We start from the raw sequence: 15,261 nt of genomic DNA, 5'->3' as shown, positions 1-15,261 counted from the left end.
ATATATATATATATATATATATATATATATATATATATATATATATATATATATAATGCACTAGGAAGAAGTGGTGTCTGTCTGTCTTCAGTAGGCAACCTGAAGGCTTATTTGCATATTTCTCCCAGCAACCCCAGGAAAGGGCTCCAGAGGACACCACTAGCTGTCTAGCCTCAGCTCCCTTTTTCTACTGACCATTCCTCTCACTATTCAGCCAAGAATCTTTCTGGCTTTTACCTTCACTTTATCCCCTGTTTGGCTACCTTAAGATCATCAGATACAATTACTCCCAAATTCTGCTCTTCCTTTGTGTTTAGAAGAATTTCACCTCCAATACTGTACATTTCCCTTGGTTTTTTTGCATCCTAAATGCAAAAATATACAAAGGAATGCATTGAGGTTTGAAAAAACTAAGGGAAAGGTACAGTATTGTAGATGAAATTTTAAGCACAAAGGAAGAACAGGATTTGTGGTAATTGTAGCTAATGATCTTAAGGTAGCCAAACAGGTAGATAAAGCAACAGTAAAAGCCAGATAGATGCTTGGCTGAATAGAGAGAGCAGAAAAAGGGAGGTGAATTGCCCCTGTATAGGTCCATGGAGAAATCTCACTTGAAATACTGTGTACAATTCTGGAGACCGCACATTCAAAAGGATATAAAGAAGATGGAGTCGGTCCACAGGATGGCTACTAAAATGGTTAGTGGCCTTCATTCTAAAGCATATGGGGATAGACGTAAAGATCTAAATATGTATACCCTAGAGGAAAGGAGAGATAGGGGACATATGATAGAGATTTTAAAATATCTCAAAAGTTTCCATGCACAGGAGGCGAGAGTTTTTCAATGGAGAGGCTCTAGAATGAGGGGTCATGAGATGAGGTTTGAAAGAAGGTAGACTCAGGAGTAGTCTTAGGAAATATTTCTTTATAGAGAAGGTGGTAGATCTGTGGAACAGCTTTCCAGTTGAAGTGGTGGACACAAAAACAGTATCTGAATTCAAGAAAGCATGGGATAAATAAAGGAGATCTCTAAGGAAGTGATCGGAATAATAATGTTTAACTGGACAGATGGGCCTTATAGTCTTTTTCTGCCGTCAACTTTCTATGTTTCTATAACTGTTTCCTGTTGCAGAGAACAGGAAGGCTCATATGCATACTATTCCTAGCAGCCCCAGCAGAGGGCTCCAGAGAACACTGTGAGCTATTTAGGTTTCAGCTTTCACAGCTCTTGCTCTCTTTCTAGCATCAATGGACCTGAAGGCTTATTTGTATATATTTCTTAGCAGAGAGCATTCTGAAATGTCTAGGCTTCAGTTTCTGCTGCCCTGACACTTTCTAGCAGCAGAGAACTAGAATCTTTATGGGTAAATGTCCCTTGTGTGTCGGGGAAGAGTATAGTGATAGGAGTATACTACTGTCCACCTGGCCAAAATGATGAGATGGACAGGGAAATGCTAAGAGAAATTAGGGAAGCTAACCAAAATGGTACAAGGTGGGTAGCAGGTAGGGTCAACCCCACCTCGGGCCAAGGGTCTACCATCAGTGCAACAGATTGCCAATGCCTCCACCCTCCAGGCCATTCTTGGCCTGGCCTTGAAGATACAAGAACAGCAGTGGTTCCTAGAGGCATTGGTCTCTTTGGTCGAACGTCTCCATGCGCGGCTGGATACTCACGCAAGTGCCACAGCTCTGACGTCTGCACTAGTCAGCCCACCGCCTGCAGCCTCACCCACCAGAGCTTTGCTGACCCTACCCACTCCACCTCGTTTTAACGGGGAGCCTCGTCTCTGCAGAGGGTTTATTAACCAGTACTATCTGCAGTTTGCTCTGCAGCCTTCCATCTTCCAGGATGAACTGACAAAGTGATTTTTATTCTTTCTCATTTGGAAGGCAAGGCTTTGGCATGGGCCTCTCCCTTATGGGAGCGTTCGGACTTTCTCCTGCAAGAATCGTCATGCTTCATGTCTTCGTCAGACCTTCGATGACCCTGGCAGGCAGGCTGTGGGCAGTACCCACCTTTTACGCTTACGACAAGGTCAGAGATCCCTCAATGACTACACCATTGAATTTCGGACTCTAGCCACCGAATTGGCGTGGCAAGAAGATTGTCTTTGAGCCATTTACTTGGACGGTCTTTCATCCCAACTAAAAGACTAACTCACAGCTCGAGAACTTCCGTTCTCTCTGGAGGATTTAATTGACTTCACAGGCCGGATTGATCACCGCCTCCAGGAACGTCACCGTGAAGTTCAGACATCCCGACATGTTGCTATGGAGCGATCTCACTCTCCTCCTACCACAAAGCCCAATAGAAGTGGGATTCAATCTCCCATCAAGTCAGACGAACCTATGCAGCTGGGTCATGGGCACCTTACTCTGGAGGAACATCTCCGATGTAGGGACTCCAGCATGAGCCTGTACTGTGGGGCTTCTGGCCACCACCTTCAGACTTTTCCTGTCCATCCGGGAAACTCCCGGGCCTAAGTTCGGTTGGGGTCCTGAACATGGGCATTATTACTCCGGCCCCTCAATTATCATTGCCATTTATGCTAACCTGGGACTCCCATTCTTTCCCAACCATGGCTCTAGTTGATTCTGGAGCCATGGTTGGGAAACCATGGTCTGGGGGTCTGGGGCTTTTATTTTGAAAGACCTGGTACACCTCTTAGACATACCTACTCATGCCATAGAAGTCCCTCTGTGGATCGCCTCTATCCATGGCGAACTGCTACCTGGGCAGATCTCTCAGATCACATCACCTGTTGGCTACTCATCGGCGCTCTCCATGAGGAGATTGAACTTCTTGTGTTGGAGAAATCCATTCATCCAATAGCCTTGTGGTTACCGTGGCTCCAGCACCACTCCCCCCAGTTTGACTGGGGAGCTCTGTAGCTCACTGAATGGAGCTCAGCTTGTCGCCAACAGTGCTTGAAGAAGGTGGAGCCTTCATCTGCGGTTCCCCTTGCAGTAGCCATTTCTGGTACTCCATCTCCCTATGGGGACTTTGGGGATGTCTTTTCAAAGCAGAAAGCAGATATTCTTCCGCCCTTGCATAAGTTCTATTGTCCCATTGACCTGCTACCAGGTACTACTCCTCCCAGGGGTAGGACTTATCCTTTGTCTCTGCCTGAAACCCGAGCCATGACTGAATACATTCAGGAAAACCTAGTTAAGGGTTATCTGATCATCCACTTCTCCTGCAGGAGCAGGTTTTTTTCTTCATCAAGAAGGATGGGTCATTAAGACCTTGTATTGATTACCATGGCCTAAATGCAATCACCCGTAAGGACAGATACCCGTTACCCCTGATCTCCGAATTGTTTGACTGCCTACAGGGTGCTACCACCTTACTAAGCTGGATCTGTGGGGCGCCTACAATTTAGTCCGTATTCACCCAGAAGATGTTTACCCAGGTAGAGAGTCCCTCAAGCTAGGTTGAGAGAACCTTGCTCAAATCTCATCTTGGAGTGAGTTTCCTCACTCCGAAGGCCAGCAAATCTTCACCAGAGACCACTGTTCTGTTCGTAGGTGTCACGTAGAATGTCAAAGTGGCCCCTAACCCCCTACACTCTTACCTAAACCCGGAGCGGCCTCGGAGGGAACTTTCCTTCCGTCCCCCTGCACCTTCCCCTCCCTTCCTCTATCTAACCCGCCCCCCAGCCCTAACTAAAAACCCCTTCTGACCTTTATTGAAGAAGTTACGCCTGCCGGCTCTCCATCCCCCGGCCCAGTGGCTGTTCCGGAGGCTTCGGTCCCGCCCCTGGAATGCCCCCGGGCTGGCACCCCGCCCATGGCCCTGCCCCCAGAACGCCGATTTTTTTCAAACCCCGGGACTTACGCGCATCCCGGGTTTGCGCGTGCCACCGAGCCTATGCAAGATAGGCTTGGCACACGCAGGGGGAGATTTTCCAGGGTAGCGCACGTATCTTACATGCGCAACCCTTTGAAAATCTACCCCAGAGCATATAAAGACATGGTTGAATTTAATACAGTCAGCATGGATTTATCCAAGGCAAGTCTTGCCTCACAAATCTGCTTCATTTTTTTGAAGGGGTTAATAGACATGTGGATAAAGGTGAACCAGTAGATGTAGTGTATTTGATTTTTCAGAAGGCATCTGACAAAGACCTCATGAGAGGCTTCTAAGAAAAGCAAAAAGTCATGGGATAGGTGGCGATGTCCTTTTGTGGATTATAAACTGGCTAAAAGTCAGGAAATAGAGAGTGGGATTAAATAGTCAATTTCCGCAATGGAAAAGGGTAAACACAGTGGTGTGCCTCAGGGATCTGTACTTGGACCGATGCTTTTCAATATATTTATCAATGATCTGGAAAGAAATACAATGAGTGAGGTAATCAAATTTATAGATGATACAAAATTATTCAGAGTAGTTATATCACAAGCGGATTGTGATAAATTGCAGGAGGACCTTGTGAGACTGGAAGATTGGGCATCCAAATGGCAGAAAAAATTTAATGTGGACAAGTGCAAGGTGATACATAAAGGGTAAAATAATCTATGCTGTAGTTACATGATGGTAAGTTCCATATTAGGAACTACCACCCAGGAAAGAGATCTAGGCATCATAATGGATAATCCTTTGAAATTGTCAGCTCAGTGTGCTGTGACAATCAAAAAAGCAAACAGAATGTTAGGAATTATTAGGAAGGGAATGGTAAATAAAATGGAAAATGTCAAAATGTCTTTGTATCACTCCATGGTGAGCCCGCATCTTGAGTATTGTGTACAATTCTGGTCGCCACATCTCAAAAATGATATAATTGCAATGGAGAAGGTACAGAGAAGAGCGACCAAAATGATAAAGTTGATGGAACAGCTCCCCTATGAGGAAAGGCTAAAGAGTTTATGGCTGTTCAGCTTGGAGAAGAGACGACTGAGGGGGGGATGTGATAGAGATCTTTAAAATCATGATAGGTCTAGAATGGTTAAATGTGAATTGGTAATTTACTGTTTTGGATAATATAATGACTAGGGGGCACTCCATGAAGTTAGCAAGTAGCACTTTAAAACTAATCGGAGAAAATTCTTTTTCACTCAATGCACAATTAAGCTCTGGAATTTGTTGCCAGAGTATGTGGTTAGTGCACTTACCTCCCGATTTTAAAAGGGCAAGGCATGTTAAAAATGGGAGTTACGCATATGGCCAGGCCTTGCGCGCACCTTGCACATTTTAGAATGGGCCCGGCCACTGACAGAACCCAAGTTACGTGCCAAAGTTTCAGGCCCTGCAAATCTGGTGGGCCGAGTGGAATCATCTGGGCGTGAAGGGATGGTCCGGGACAGCGCCATTACCCACTGTCCTGGGGAAGCACGCACCACCATTAAAATAAAAAATTAGTGATAGGTAGTGTTAGATTAGGGGTCGGGGAGGAGAGGGGAAGAGGTAGCAAGGGTAGGGTTAGGGATAGGAGGTTCCCTCTCAGTCCACTCCTTAATTGGAATGGAAGTCGTGGGCCGCCCGCACATGCACGCATGGATTTTAAAATCCACACACGCCTGTGAACGTGGCCATCAGATTTTATATCATGCGCGTGCTGGCGCGCATTTGTTATCAAATTGGCGCGCACATGGACACATGCACGTTGGTCTTAAAATCGACCCCTTAGTGTAGCTGGGTTTATAAAATGTTTGGATAAGTTCTTGGAGAAGTCCATTAATTACTATTAATCAAGTTGACTTCGAGACTAGCCACTGCTATTACTGGCATCAGTAGCATGGGATCTACTTAGATTTTAGGTACTTGCTAGGTACTTGTAGCCTGGATTGGCTACTGTTGGAAACAGGATGGTAGGCTTGATGGACCTTTGGTCTGACCCAGTATGGCAATTTCTTATGTTCTTATGTTTATACTATGTAATGTTTTATGCTATGTAATTCTTTCAGTTGTTTTATGGTTTTACTTTTGCTAACTGCTATTTATTTTAACTTATTGTAAAATGTTTTGGAATATATATTTTTATCTTTTTTTATACTCATTTTAAACATTTCTGTAAAATATTGCGAGTAACAAAGTCAATAATACTAATAATAATAATAATACTGACTTCTAAATCTGTTGGCTTTCAGATGAATACTGCAGATAGTGGTTTATTATGTGAGAGTGCTTATTCTTAGTCAGTTTTATTCATTTTCATGTGAATCATTTTAGATGTATCTATGTAACCCAGTACAAAGATCAGAGGATTTGGGTAACAAGATTTAAAAAAAAAAATAAAAAAAAAATGTATCACTATTAAGAAGAAAAGCTGATCCAGGCACACAATGGGGGTCATTTTCAAAAGCGATCGCACGCGAAAAGGGACTTTTCGCATGCGATCACTAAATGGGGCGGAATCAGCCCTGGAAGAGGAGGAGTCGGGGCGGCACCAGGGCCGACGCCTCAGACACATCGCTGGCGGCGAAAGGTAAGGACCCTTATCGCTGCCAGTTTCACGTCGAATAACTACACCTTTTATGGTGTAGATATTCGGTGCGAAAGCTGGCAGCCAGAACACCGCAGTGGTGTGATGGCTGCCGGCTTTCGACCCGCCCCCCGCTTCGCCCCCCCCGTTACCACCAGATTTTCTAAGGTCTGTGACCTTAGAAAATCCAGGCCAATCTCACCATAACTATATAGTTTGTAATTTGTTCAGTCATACTTCCAGAGATTGTAAAAGCAACATTTTGATCAGTTAGGTAGTACAACTTTCTAGTAGTGATATTAGTCCTGGAATTCTTGTAGGTTGTGATATTTTCTATGGAGAGAACCCCAAATTTATAGCCTTTTCCGTTTCCCCTTTTAATTGTAACAGATGTTTTCAGTGGGAAAGATCTAGGAATTATTTGAATGCATGAAGAGTTATGAAAAATGTTAATGGAAAGTGACTGCTGGATAGCATTTGGCATGGTGCTGGGAAGGAATGTGCATTTGTTTTGAACAAATGCAAAAATTACAATAATTGAGGCCATTTTCAGTTCGTACAAATGATACAAACTGAAAATACATCTTGGGCGAATATAATTTTTTTTTTGTATATATGCATATTGGTTCCATAAAACTCCAGCAGGGCCAGGCATGATCTAGTCCCGTTCTCAGAGACTAGGTGTGGGTCTAGGCCAGGGCCCAACATTGGAGCTTGGCCCAAGGTTGGGTCCTGGTCACTGAGGCCTGGGAGGTTTCCCAGGGAAGTATGAAGCTTGGGTTACTTTGACAGAAGTTGCCCCCTTTTTCTAGGCTGGAGAAAGAAGGAAAGCTCCAGGATGGAGCAGACCTGGAGTAGCCATTCTGCAAACTAGTGGATCTGGGGTACAACTCCAGTATGGAGAGAGGTCCTATAGAGGATTTTTCCCTCAAGATAACAGGCCCGAAGGCAAGGGTGTTGAGAAGAGGCATTTCCTCTGCTTGAGGAAAGGACCAGGAGAAAGCAGTAAGGAATTCGGAAATTGTGAGTGCCCCATGCAGAGGCAGTGCTATTATAGGGCAGGGTAAGTAGCAAAATTTTGAGGAAACAAAAGTGTCCTCCAGAGCTTTCCTGCTGTAGCCGCCTCACCCTATATTGAAGGTCCAACATCAGTGACACAGTTCTAATGATGTGCCTGCTGGATCCCCACTTCCCATGGACAGGAAAAAGAGAACTGCAATAGCACGGTTGTAATGGCGTCCACAGGGGGTGGGAACTCTCATGGGCAGGAAGTAGAGAAATGCAGCTGGAAAATCACATTGAGAGTTTGGGTTTACCTGCAAGTGATATGAATCTGTTTTGGTGTTTATTTGTGCTAGCAGTTAAAGAATCTTATAGGGTTCATGAAGGGGAGGAGGTTATGTTCTTCCTGACCATCCATGAATGTGAGCTACCCCTGCTGTTTCCATTGAGGTCCACTTCCCCATCTACTTGACCTGTAATTTAGAACACACTAAATGAATTTGGGAGTCCATACCTCTCATTATTTTTGTATCCTGGGGTGAGGTGGGGTTATACTTCTATGGGACTAACAAAAAAAAGATTTTACAGATGGGATCTGAACTAGAACTGTGTGATCTGGAAAGCTCATGTATTATATCTTTTTTGGTGTTCCAATATAGGACACCCATACAAAAATTCCACCAATTAGTTGCATTGAAATGTTTTTTTTAATGTGGTCCTGGCCTTGTGGAGGTATGAGGCCATAATTCTAGCTTTTTCTTACACCAGCTTCATAAGTATTGTAGTATGAAGAGTGTAGTGAGCAAATTTTGAGCATGAAAAAGTCAGTCAAGAATAAATATTTAATGAAGATCTGTTCCTGCCTCTGTCTTGTCAGTCGCATGAAGAAACTAAAATAAAACTGCACATTTTAGTCATTGTTTGGTGAGCTAAGAAGTAAATCTAGTAGAGGTAATATCTTTCATGTAGAAGACTTTACGCCCACATGCTGTAACACAGAAACGCAGACTCAATCATGCAGACAATTTCAGTATAGTTTTTGTTTGTACAAAACCACACTAGAATTTTGTGTTGACGTGGCTGCCTTTTTTCTTTAGAATATGAAGGATCGGGATCAGAGGTCCACAGGAAGCACTCAAAGTGTGGAGCCTGCAAATATGGTGCTGAGTGTGATGAAGATGCAGAAGATATTGGGTGAGTAATAAACACTATTCATCTGATGGCTTGATTGCAATGTATTTGAAGAATATTATGATACTGCACATTTTTAGGAAGACCTATGGCATTATACTGAAAACTGTGTACCGGGTCACACTTCTAACAAAGAAACGCAAGTCAAGTAAACTGTCCAGTTAATGAGGCTCTGGAATGGTCTGTCATCATATTTAAATGAGAAATATTAGAAAGGGATAGAAACATGAGATGTCATCTATGGTTAAGCTATGGTTAATAATAACTATAATTTCATTATCTGCATTAAGGAAAGATGTTTAAATTCTGTTTGGGCAATGGGAATGTTATTGTTTATTTTGTCTTTTATTTTAGACACTGATATAACTTGAAAAACACTCTGAGACTGAAATATTTGTTTATATCTGTTGAGTTATGTGACCTTGTTAGGAGCAAAGTCTTGGAGTTGCTTTGACTTAGGAGACTCTTAAGATGCAGAAAACTGTTAGGTTTATTGAATGTCTGCAAGCTTATTGTGATATCTGAGTCATTGACATGACAACTGTAATTTGGTAATTACTGTTGATCTCAGTAAAAGCTAAGTTTAAATAAAATTTCAGTTTTGGCAATCACTACTTTAATAATGTAGGGGCATTGTCCTTCTGCATCTCATATCTCAATAGAATCTGAGAGTCAAGATTATTTGCTATCTTGTGTTTGCCAGTAAAAAAGAATAAAAATAAATAAAGCATTTTTTCCTTAGCTGCTAATGATATTGTGAGTGCAGGAATATACAGCATATTCATCCTCTGCTCTGTTCTCAGCCCACTCCTTTTCCCCGTCTGTACTAAGAGGGCAATAATTAAAACATCGTGAGGTGCTGGTACACCCGTGGGTATAAAGCACACACAGGTCTGTAAGCTAGCTGTAAAAGAGAGTCTCCAACTGAGTTTCTCTTGAAATATTTGGGCAGCCATTAGAAAGCAGGTGAAAAAGCACCCATTCAAAGGTACACATTGGACTTTCATAATAAAAGCTCATGTCAACTTTTCTGCCCTGCCCCAAACTCACCCACAGCACTGCCCACGTTTCCACATTCAGTGCAGGTAAATATACACATTCTGTCATCCAGCATGCAGGGATGGTGCAAGGGAATTTGGCACCCTAGGCACCTTCTGCCTTGTGCCGGCCCCCCTGGTCGTGCTGACACCCCCCTCCCTGCCCTGCCCCCAGTCACAGCCCTGACTCCTATCTTCAGGGGTGGTGATCACATGCCGCCTCTCTTCCACCCACTGCACCGTCCCCCCAAATTTAAATAAAATAACCCCTCTATCCTCCCAATCTGGCTAAAGGCCACCGGCTCCATTTTGGTTTGTGGCAGCCGACGGCCTGGAAGTGGCAGTTCGCTCCTGGGCCCCCGACTGGACTACCAGGGAGGCTGGTGCGATGGAGGGGGGGGGGGGGGTAGGCAGGGTGAGGCGGGGGCTGGGCAGAATTTTGAAGGGGCACTTTTTTGCCGCTTCAAAATTCTGCCGCCTGAAGCGGCCACCTCACCCTGCTTCATTGGCTCACGAGCGGTGGCGGTGCCCCCTAATGGTCGGCCCCTAATGGTCGGCGCCCTAGGCCCAGGCCTAGCTCACCTACTGCTTCCTCCAGCCTTGACAAGGAGGCAATAATTGAACCCCATTTTTACTCAAGTAAACATGAATTTATCCACATGTAAACTTGATTATTGCCCCTTAAATTTTGAGAGGCCTTTATCTCTTCCTTTGGCTGATTTATCATTCCTTTGCTGATGATAATCAAATCTTTTTCTCATCCTTCCAGCTGTCTCATGTGGAGGCCTTTTTACTAAGCTGCATTAATGCATTAGCATATGGAAAATCCTACTTACTGTGTGGTAAAATATATTAGCATGCAGTATTTGCAAATAACGCTCAAAATTTGCAATTAGTGCAAACCTTTAGGTGTTATTGGCTAGCCCAAAAATCAGGTGCCATATAGGCATGATAAATAGGTGCTTCACATGCAAATGCATATAAAGCTGCTCATTCCCATGCCAGTGAATACCACAGCTTGCTAAAAATCATTGTGAGCTGCAATATCTGGGAGTTATCTCTTCCCCAGGACATTGCCAAATTAAGAATCCTAGCGATGCTCACAAGGCCAAGCCATAAAGGGATCACCGTGTTCCTTCACACCCCCACCAACACCATACTGTCAAAATACCTGGAGGTCTAGTGGGATGACTTTCCCTACCCTTTCCTGTACCTTTAGAGCAGCGATTCTCAACCAGTGTGTCACGACACACCAGTGTGTTGCCAAGCACCGGCAGGTGTGTCACGGCTCCCGGTGGCCCACTGCCCCACTTGTGCTTCCCTTCTCCCCAGGGGCAGACTGGCCGATGCAGTTGGTAGGGGAGTGCCACCACTGGAGGCCAGGCCGTTGGCAGCTGAAGTGTAGCGAGACCTTGCACACTGCCGCCGGAGGCCAGGCTGGTGGGACCGAAGAGCAGAAAGACGCTGCACTCCGAAGGTTCTCAAATCTTCACAAGAGAGCACTGTGCTGTTCGTACATCTCACTTTGAATGTCACAGTGGCCTCTAACCCCTACACTAATATCTATTTCTAAACCTCACCTCGAGTTACTAGGTGGGCTTCCCATAGAGATATAAATAAAATACCTAGTTAGTGTGAGGATGTTATGGCTAGTCTCTCTCTCTCTCTCTCTCTCTCTCTCTCTCTCTCTCTCTCTTTCTCTCACAGGTATTAGCACACATTGTGATAAACTGCCTATTACCATAAAACACACCCCTTTTTCTATCGCATGTGATATTTAGTGCATTTTGATAAATCCAGGCCTTACTGACCTAGAAAGCACTACGGTGGAAGAGAACCTTAATATGGTTGCAGTAATTGAGTCATGGGTCAGTGATTATTAGGAATGTGCATTTGTTTTCAACGAATGTGCAATCCGCAACGCATAAATCCCTGTTCGTTTGATTTGTGGGTTCACGAAATGCATGGCGATCCCCACAAATAAAACATATATTAGTTTCATCCTTTTGGTTCATAGTGATTTCTTAGTGGCCGTTTGAAATAGGAGAAGACCATGAGGGAGTATCCATAAGAAAAACCAGCCCTTTCCTGTGAGTCATAAGTAACCTCACAGCCCTGTCATAGAGTGAGTCAGACAGGTTGGTAAGGAGATGAGAATGCAACCTATCAGAGCTAAACATTTTTCTAATGCAGCCAATCACTCTGTGACGCTGTTCCTGATGATGCTGTACTATTTATACCTTAAGCACGTGGCGTGCCATGCAGGGCCGGTACAAGGGGATTTGGCACCCTAGGCGAGCCTTCTCACTTGCGCCCCCCCTTCCCCCCGTTGCGCCGCCACCCCCCGGTCTTGGCCCTGATTCCTACCTCATTCTCGATCACGCCCGCTGACTGTGCGGTTTTCTGGGTCGCGAGCACGTTGGGCACTGCTTGCGGCCCGCCAAATCTCCACTCCTCTTTGCCATCGCTTGCGGCCCCATATGACTCGCACCCAGTGGTGCACCAAGGGTCTCCAGTGCCCAGGGGCCAATGCATTTGTGTGCCTCTCCAGCACCCCCCCCCCCCTTAATCCTTCTTGTACTAATGCTTAAGGTCACAGAAAATCAGTGGCAGCTCTAAACAGAAGAATTTGGGGGGGGGGGGAAGCCAAAATGACATTTCTTCATCACACCCACCTCTATAGGTGGGTGTGATGAAGAAATGCTTTAAAATTGGTTATAAAAAAAAGTGTTAATAAAGTCCAAAGGGTCTTCTGCATAATTTTAAAAAGCTGGCCAGTTTCACACTATAAAATTATTTGATAGCCTCATTCAACTAATTCTATATGGCTATGAGAGTGAAGTCTGGAATTTATAGGAAGGGACAGAATGTCAATATAAATCCTGCACCTCCAGTTCTGTAACTCTGTGCATCCACTGAAATTCCCCCAAACAATGGAGCTTGAACGTTTCTCTTACAGCTCATCATACTAAAAGATATTTTCAAATTCTGGTGTCACCTCACAGTAACAACAGCACAAACACCTTCCACTGCCAGGCACATTGTGAACTAACACAAAACCCCGCAAAAAAGACACTCAAAATCTATACTGCAATCCCATCATAACATAACAGTAATAACACCAAGGACTCAAACAACAATAACCCTACCTGTGAATAAGCAAGGATAAATATTACACTGGGTCCTAGAATACCAATACATCACCTACTGAGGAAACAAAACAAACCCGATTGCTATAGATCCCTATACAGACACTACATGCTAGCAGAATCTCTCATCATGTTCACACACACAGAGCAGAAACAGACCCTCACCAAATATAGAATACAAAATAAAGGAGCACAAATTAGAAAAAAACTGAAATGGAAACCCCAAGAAGCCAGACTCTGTGTATTAATAATGGAAAAACAGAACCACCATTCCTCATAAAACAATAAAATCAAGAAACATAAGCATCAGTTATAATAGTAAAACCATACTAATAAAAGAATATTTTAAAACTACTGATAAATATAATTTCTATTAATTAAAATCATATACATTTTTTACAATTTCCCAAACACCAATAAAATATTTCAAAACAGCACATATATCAAATAACACCCAATAATTAAAACTAATAAGGATTTTAAAAAGCCCCTGCTGTCCATGCATGGAAGCTCTTGATTTCCAGTCACCCTGATATTGTCGAGGATTAGGAGGTTATCCTCTCTCTCTCACACACATACACTGTCACATACATACACATTCATGCTCTTATACCCACCATAACCTCTTGCTCTCACAGACACTGACACACTCTCAGGTGTAAGACACTCTCTCCCCAACACACACTCCCCCCCCCCCCACACACTCTTACACCCCTGGATTTTCTCATACACACTCATGCTCTCACTCTCACTGGCTTCCTCACATACACACAAACACACATACCCAGGCAAGCTCCCAATCATTCTCACACTGACCCCCGGGCAGGCTCCCATTCATTTTCACACCACTCCCTCCCCATCCCCCAGGCATGCACACATTCATTCTCACACCCACAGACCCCCAGGCAGGCACCAATTCATTCTCATACACAGACACACCCTCAGGCAGGCACCCATGCATTGACACACATACACCCCCAGGCAGTCTCCCATTCATACACATGCACACATTAAAGGCAGACCCCCTCTCTTTCTTTTGCCAGCAACCTCAGAGCCTCTCTCATTCCTCTGCTGCCACTGTCACTACTGCTGCGTGGCTATTGGGGAAGCACTGATTGGTGATTGCTGCTACTGGCACTGAAGCCCATTCTGCTGCCTCCTCTCTGCAGGCCCTGTGGGCTTCCACTTCCTCCATGCTGATCTCCTACATTGTGCATAGAGAAAGTGCTACTCTTGCACATTCCCAAAGATTACATGTGCCAATCAGTAAAAAGTAATTTATTTTTTTTACTTTGCTGTCTGATCTTATTTTTCTAATCGGTTGGTCACAGGATTTTTTTTCCACCTTTCCTTTCTTATTTTTTTTGCCAATTCCTTTTATATTGTCTTTTTTTCTATTTCTTTTCTCTCCATCTGTCTTCTTCCCTCAAAATCACAGTCAGGTTCTCATTCTCACATGCTTTCTCTCTCTCACACACACACACAGGCTCTCACTCTCACATGCTCTCTCTCATACAATCATTCATACACACAGTCTCTCACTGGCACATGCTGTCTGACTCTCACACACACAGACTCTCTCTCACTCTCACATGCTGTCTTGCTTAAGCACAGGCTCTCACTGTCACATGCTCTCTCTCATACAATCATTCATACACACAGTCTCTCACTGGCACATGCTGACTGACTCACACACACAGGCTCTCTCTCTCACTCCCACATGCTATCTTGCTCAAGCACAGGCTCTCACTGTCACATGCTCTCTCTCATACAATCATTCATACACACAGTCTCTCACTGGCACATGCTGTCTGACTCACACACACAGGCTCTCTCTCACTCCCACAAGCTGTCTTGCTCAAGCATAGGCTCTCACTGTCACATGCTGTCTCTCTCTCACACACTCACACACACACACACAGAGGCTCTCACATGCTGTCTCTGCAAACATTCAGGTCCTCCCTCCCACATACAGTCTCTCAACTCACTCTCACACACAAACTCAACTCATCTCATACACGCATACATACACACACACCCTCAGCCTCTCTCTCACCTCTGGGCCTCCTCTTCACGGGTCGCCGCAGGATGGGCTCTGCAGCAGCCCTGGTCTTCTCGGGCCGTCCGCAATGTGGGATTCGCGGCGGCCCGTAAGCGCTGCTCCTCTTCTGCACGTGGCTGATGCTCCTCCTCCTTCCGACACGCGGCTGATGCTCCTCTTCCTTCTGGCACGCAGCTGATGCTCCTCTTCCGGCACGCGGCTGATGCTCCTCCCTCTTCCTGCCCACGTGGCTCCGGCAACATTTTTCTTCCGGGGCTGCGGGGGCAGGAAGGAGGAGGAGTTTTTGCAGGCTTAGAGCGACCTTTTTTTTCAGGCCGTGGTGACGTGAGGTCCTCCACGGCCCTGCCGATCTTCGGCGGCCCTATGAGCCTTCTTATCGGCTACCAGCGGCTCAGTGC

The 15,261-nt window shown here is 44.8% G+C and overlaps 1 protein-coding gene across 3 annotated transcripts in view; it reads left to right on the top strand.

Annotated features, from left to right (window-relative positions):
- TMEFF1 (transmembrane protein with EGF like and two follistatin like domains 1) overlaps nucleotides 1-15,261 on the top strand; it is a 610,729-nt gene that overhangs the window by 450,020 nt on the left and 145,448 nt on the right. For all 3 annotated transcript variants that reach the window (XM_029589975.1, XM_029589972.1, XM_029589974.1), the window contains exon 5: nucleotides 8,522-8,618. In XM_029589975.1, the coding sequence (XP_029445835.1) occupies nucleotides 8,522-8,618 (97 nt within the window). The remainder of the gene's footprint in view (nucleotides 1-8,521; nucleotides 8,619-15,261) is intronic.

Source organism: Rhinatrema bivittatum, chromosome 2, assembly GCF_901001135.1.
Source record: "Rhinatrema bivittatum chromosome 2, aRhiBiv1.1, whole genome shotgun sequence".
Lineage (NCBI taxonomy): Eukaryota > Metazoa > Chordata > Amphibia > Gymnophiona > Rhinatrematidae > Rhinatrema > Rhinatrema bivittatum.
This window is presented reverse-complemented; position numbering and strand designations above follow the sequence as displayed.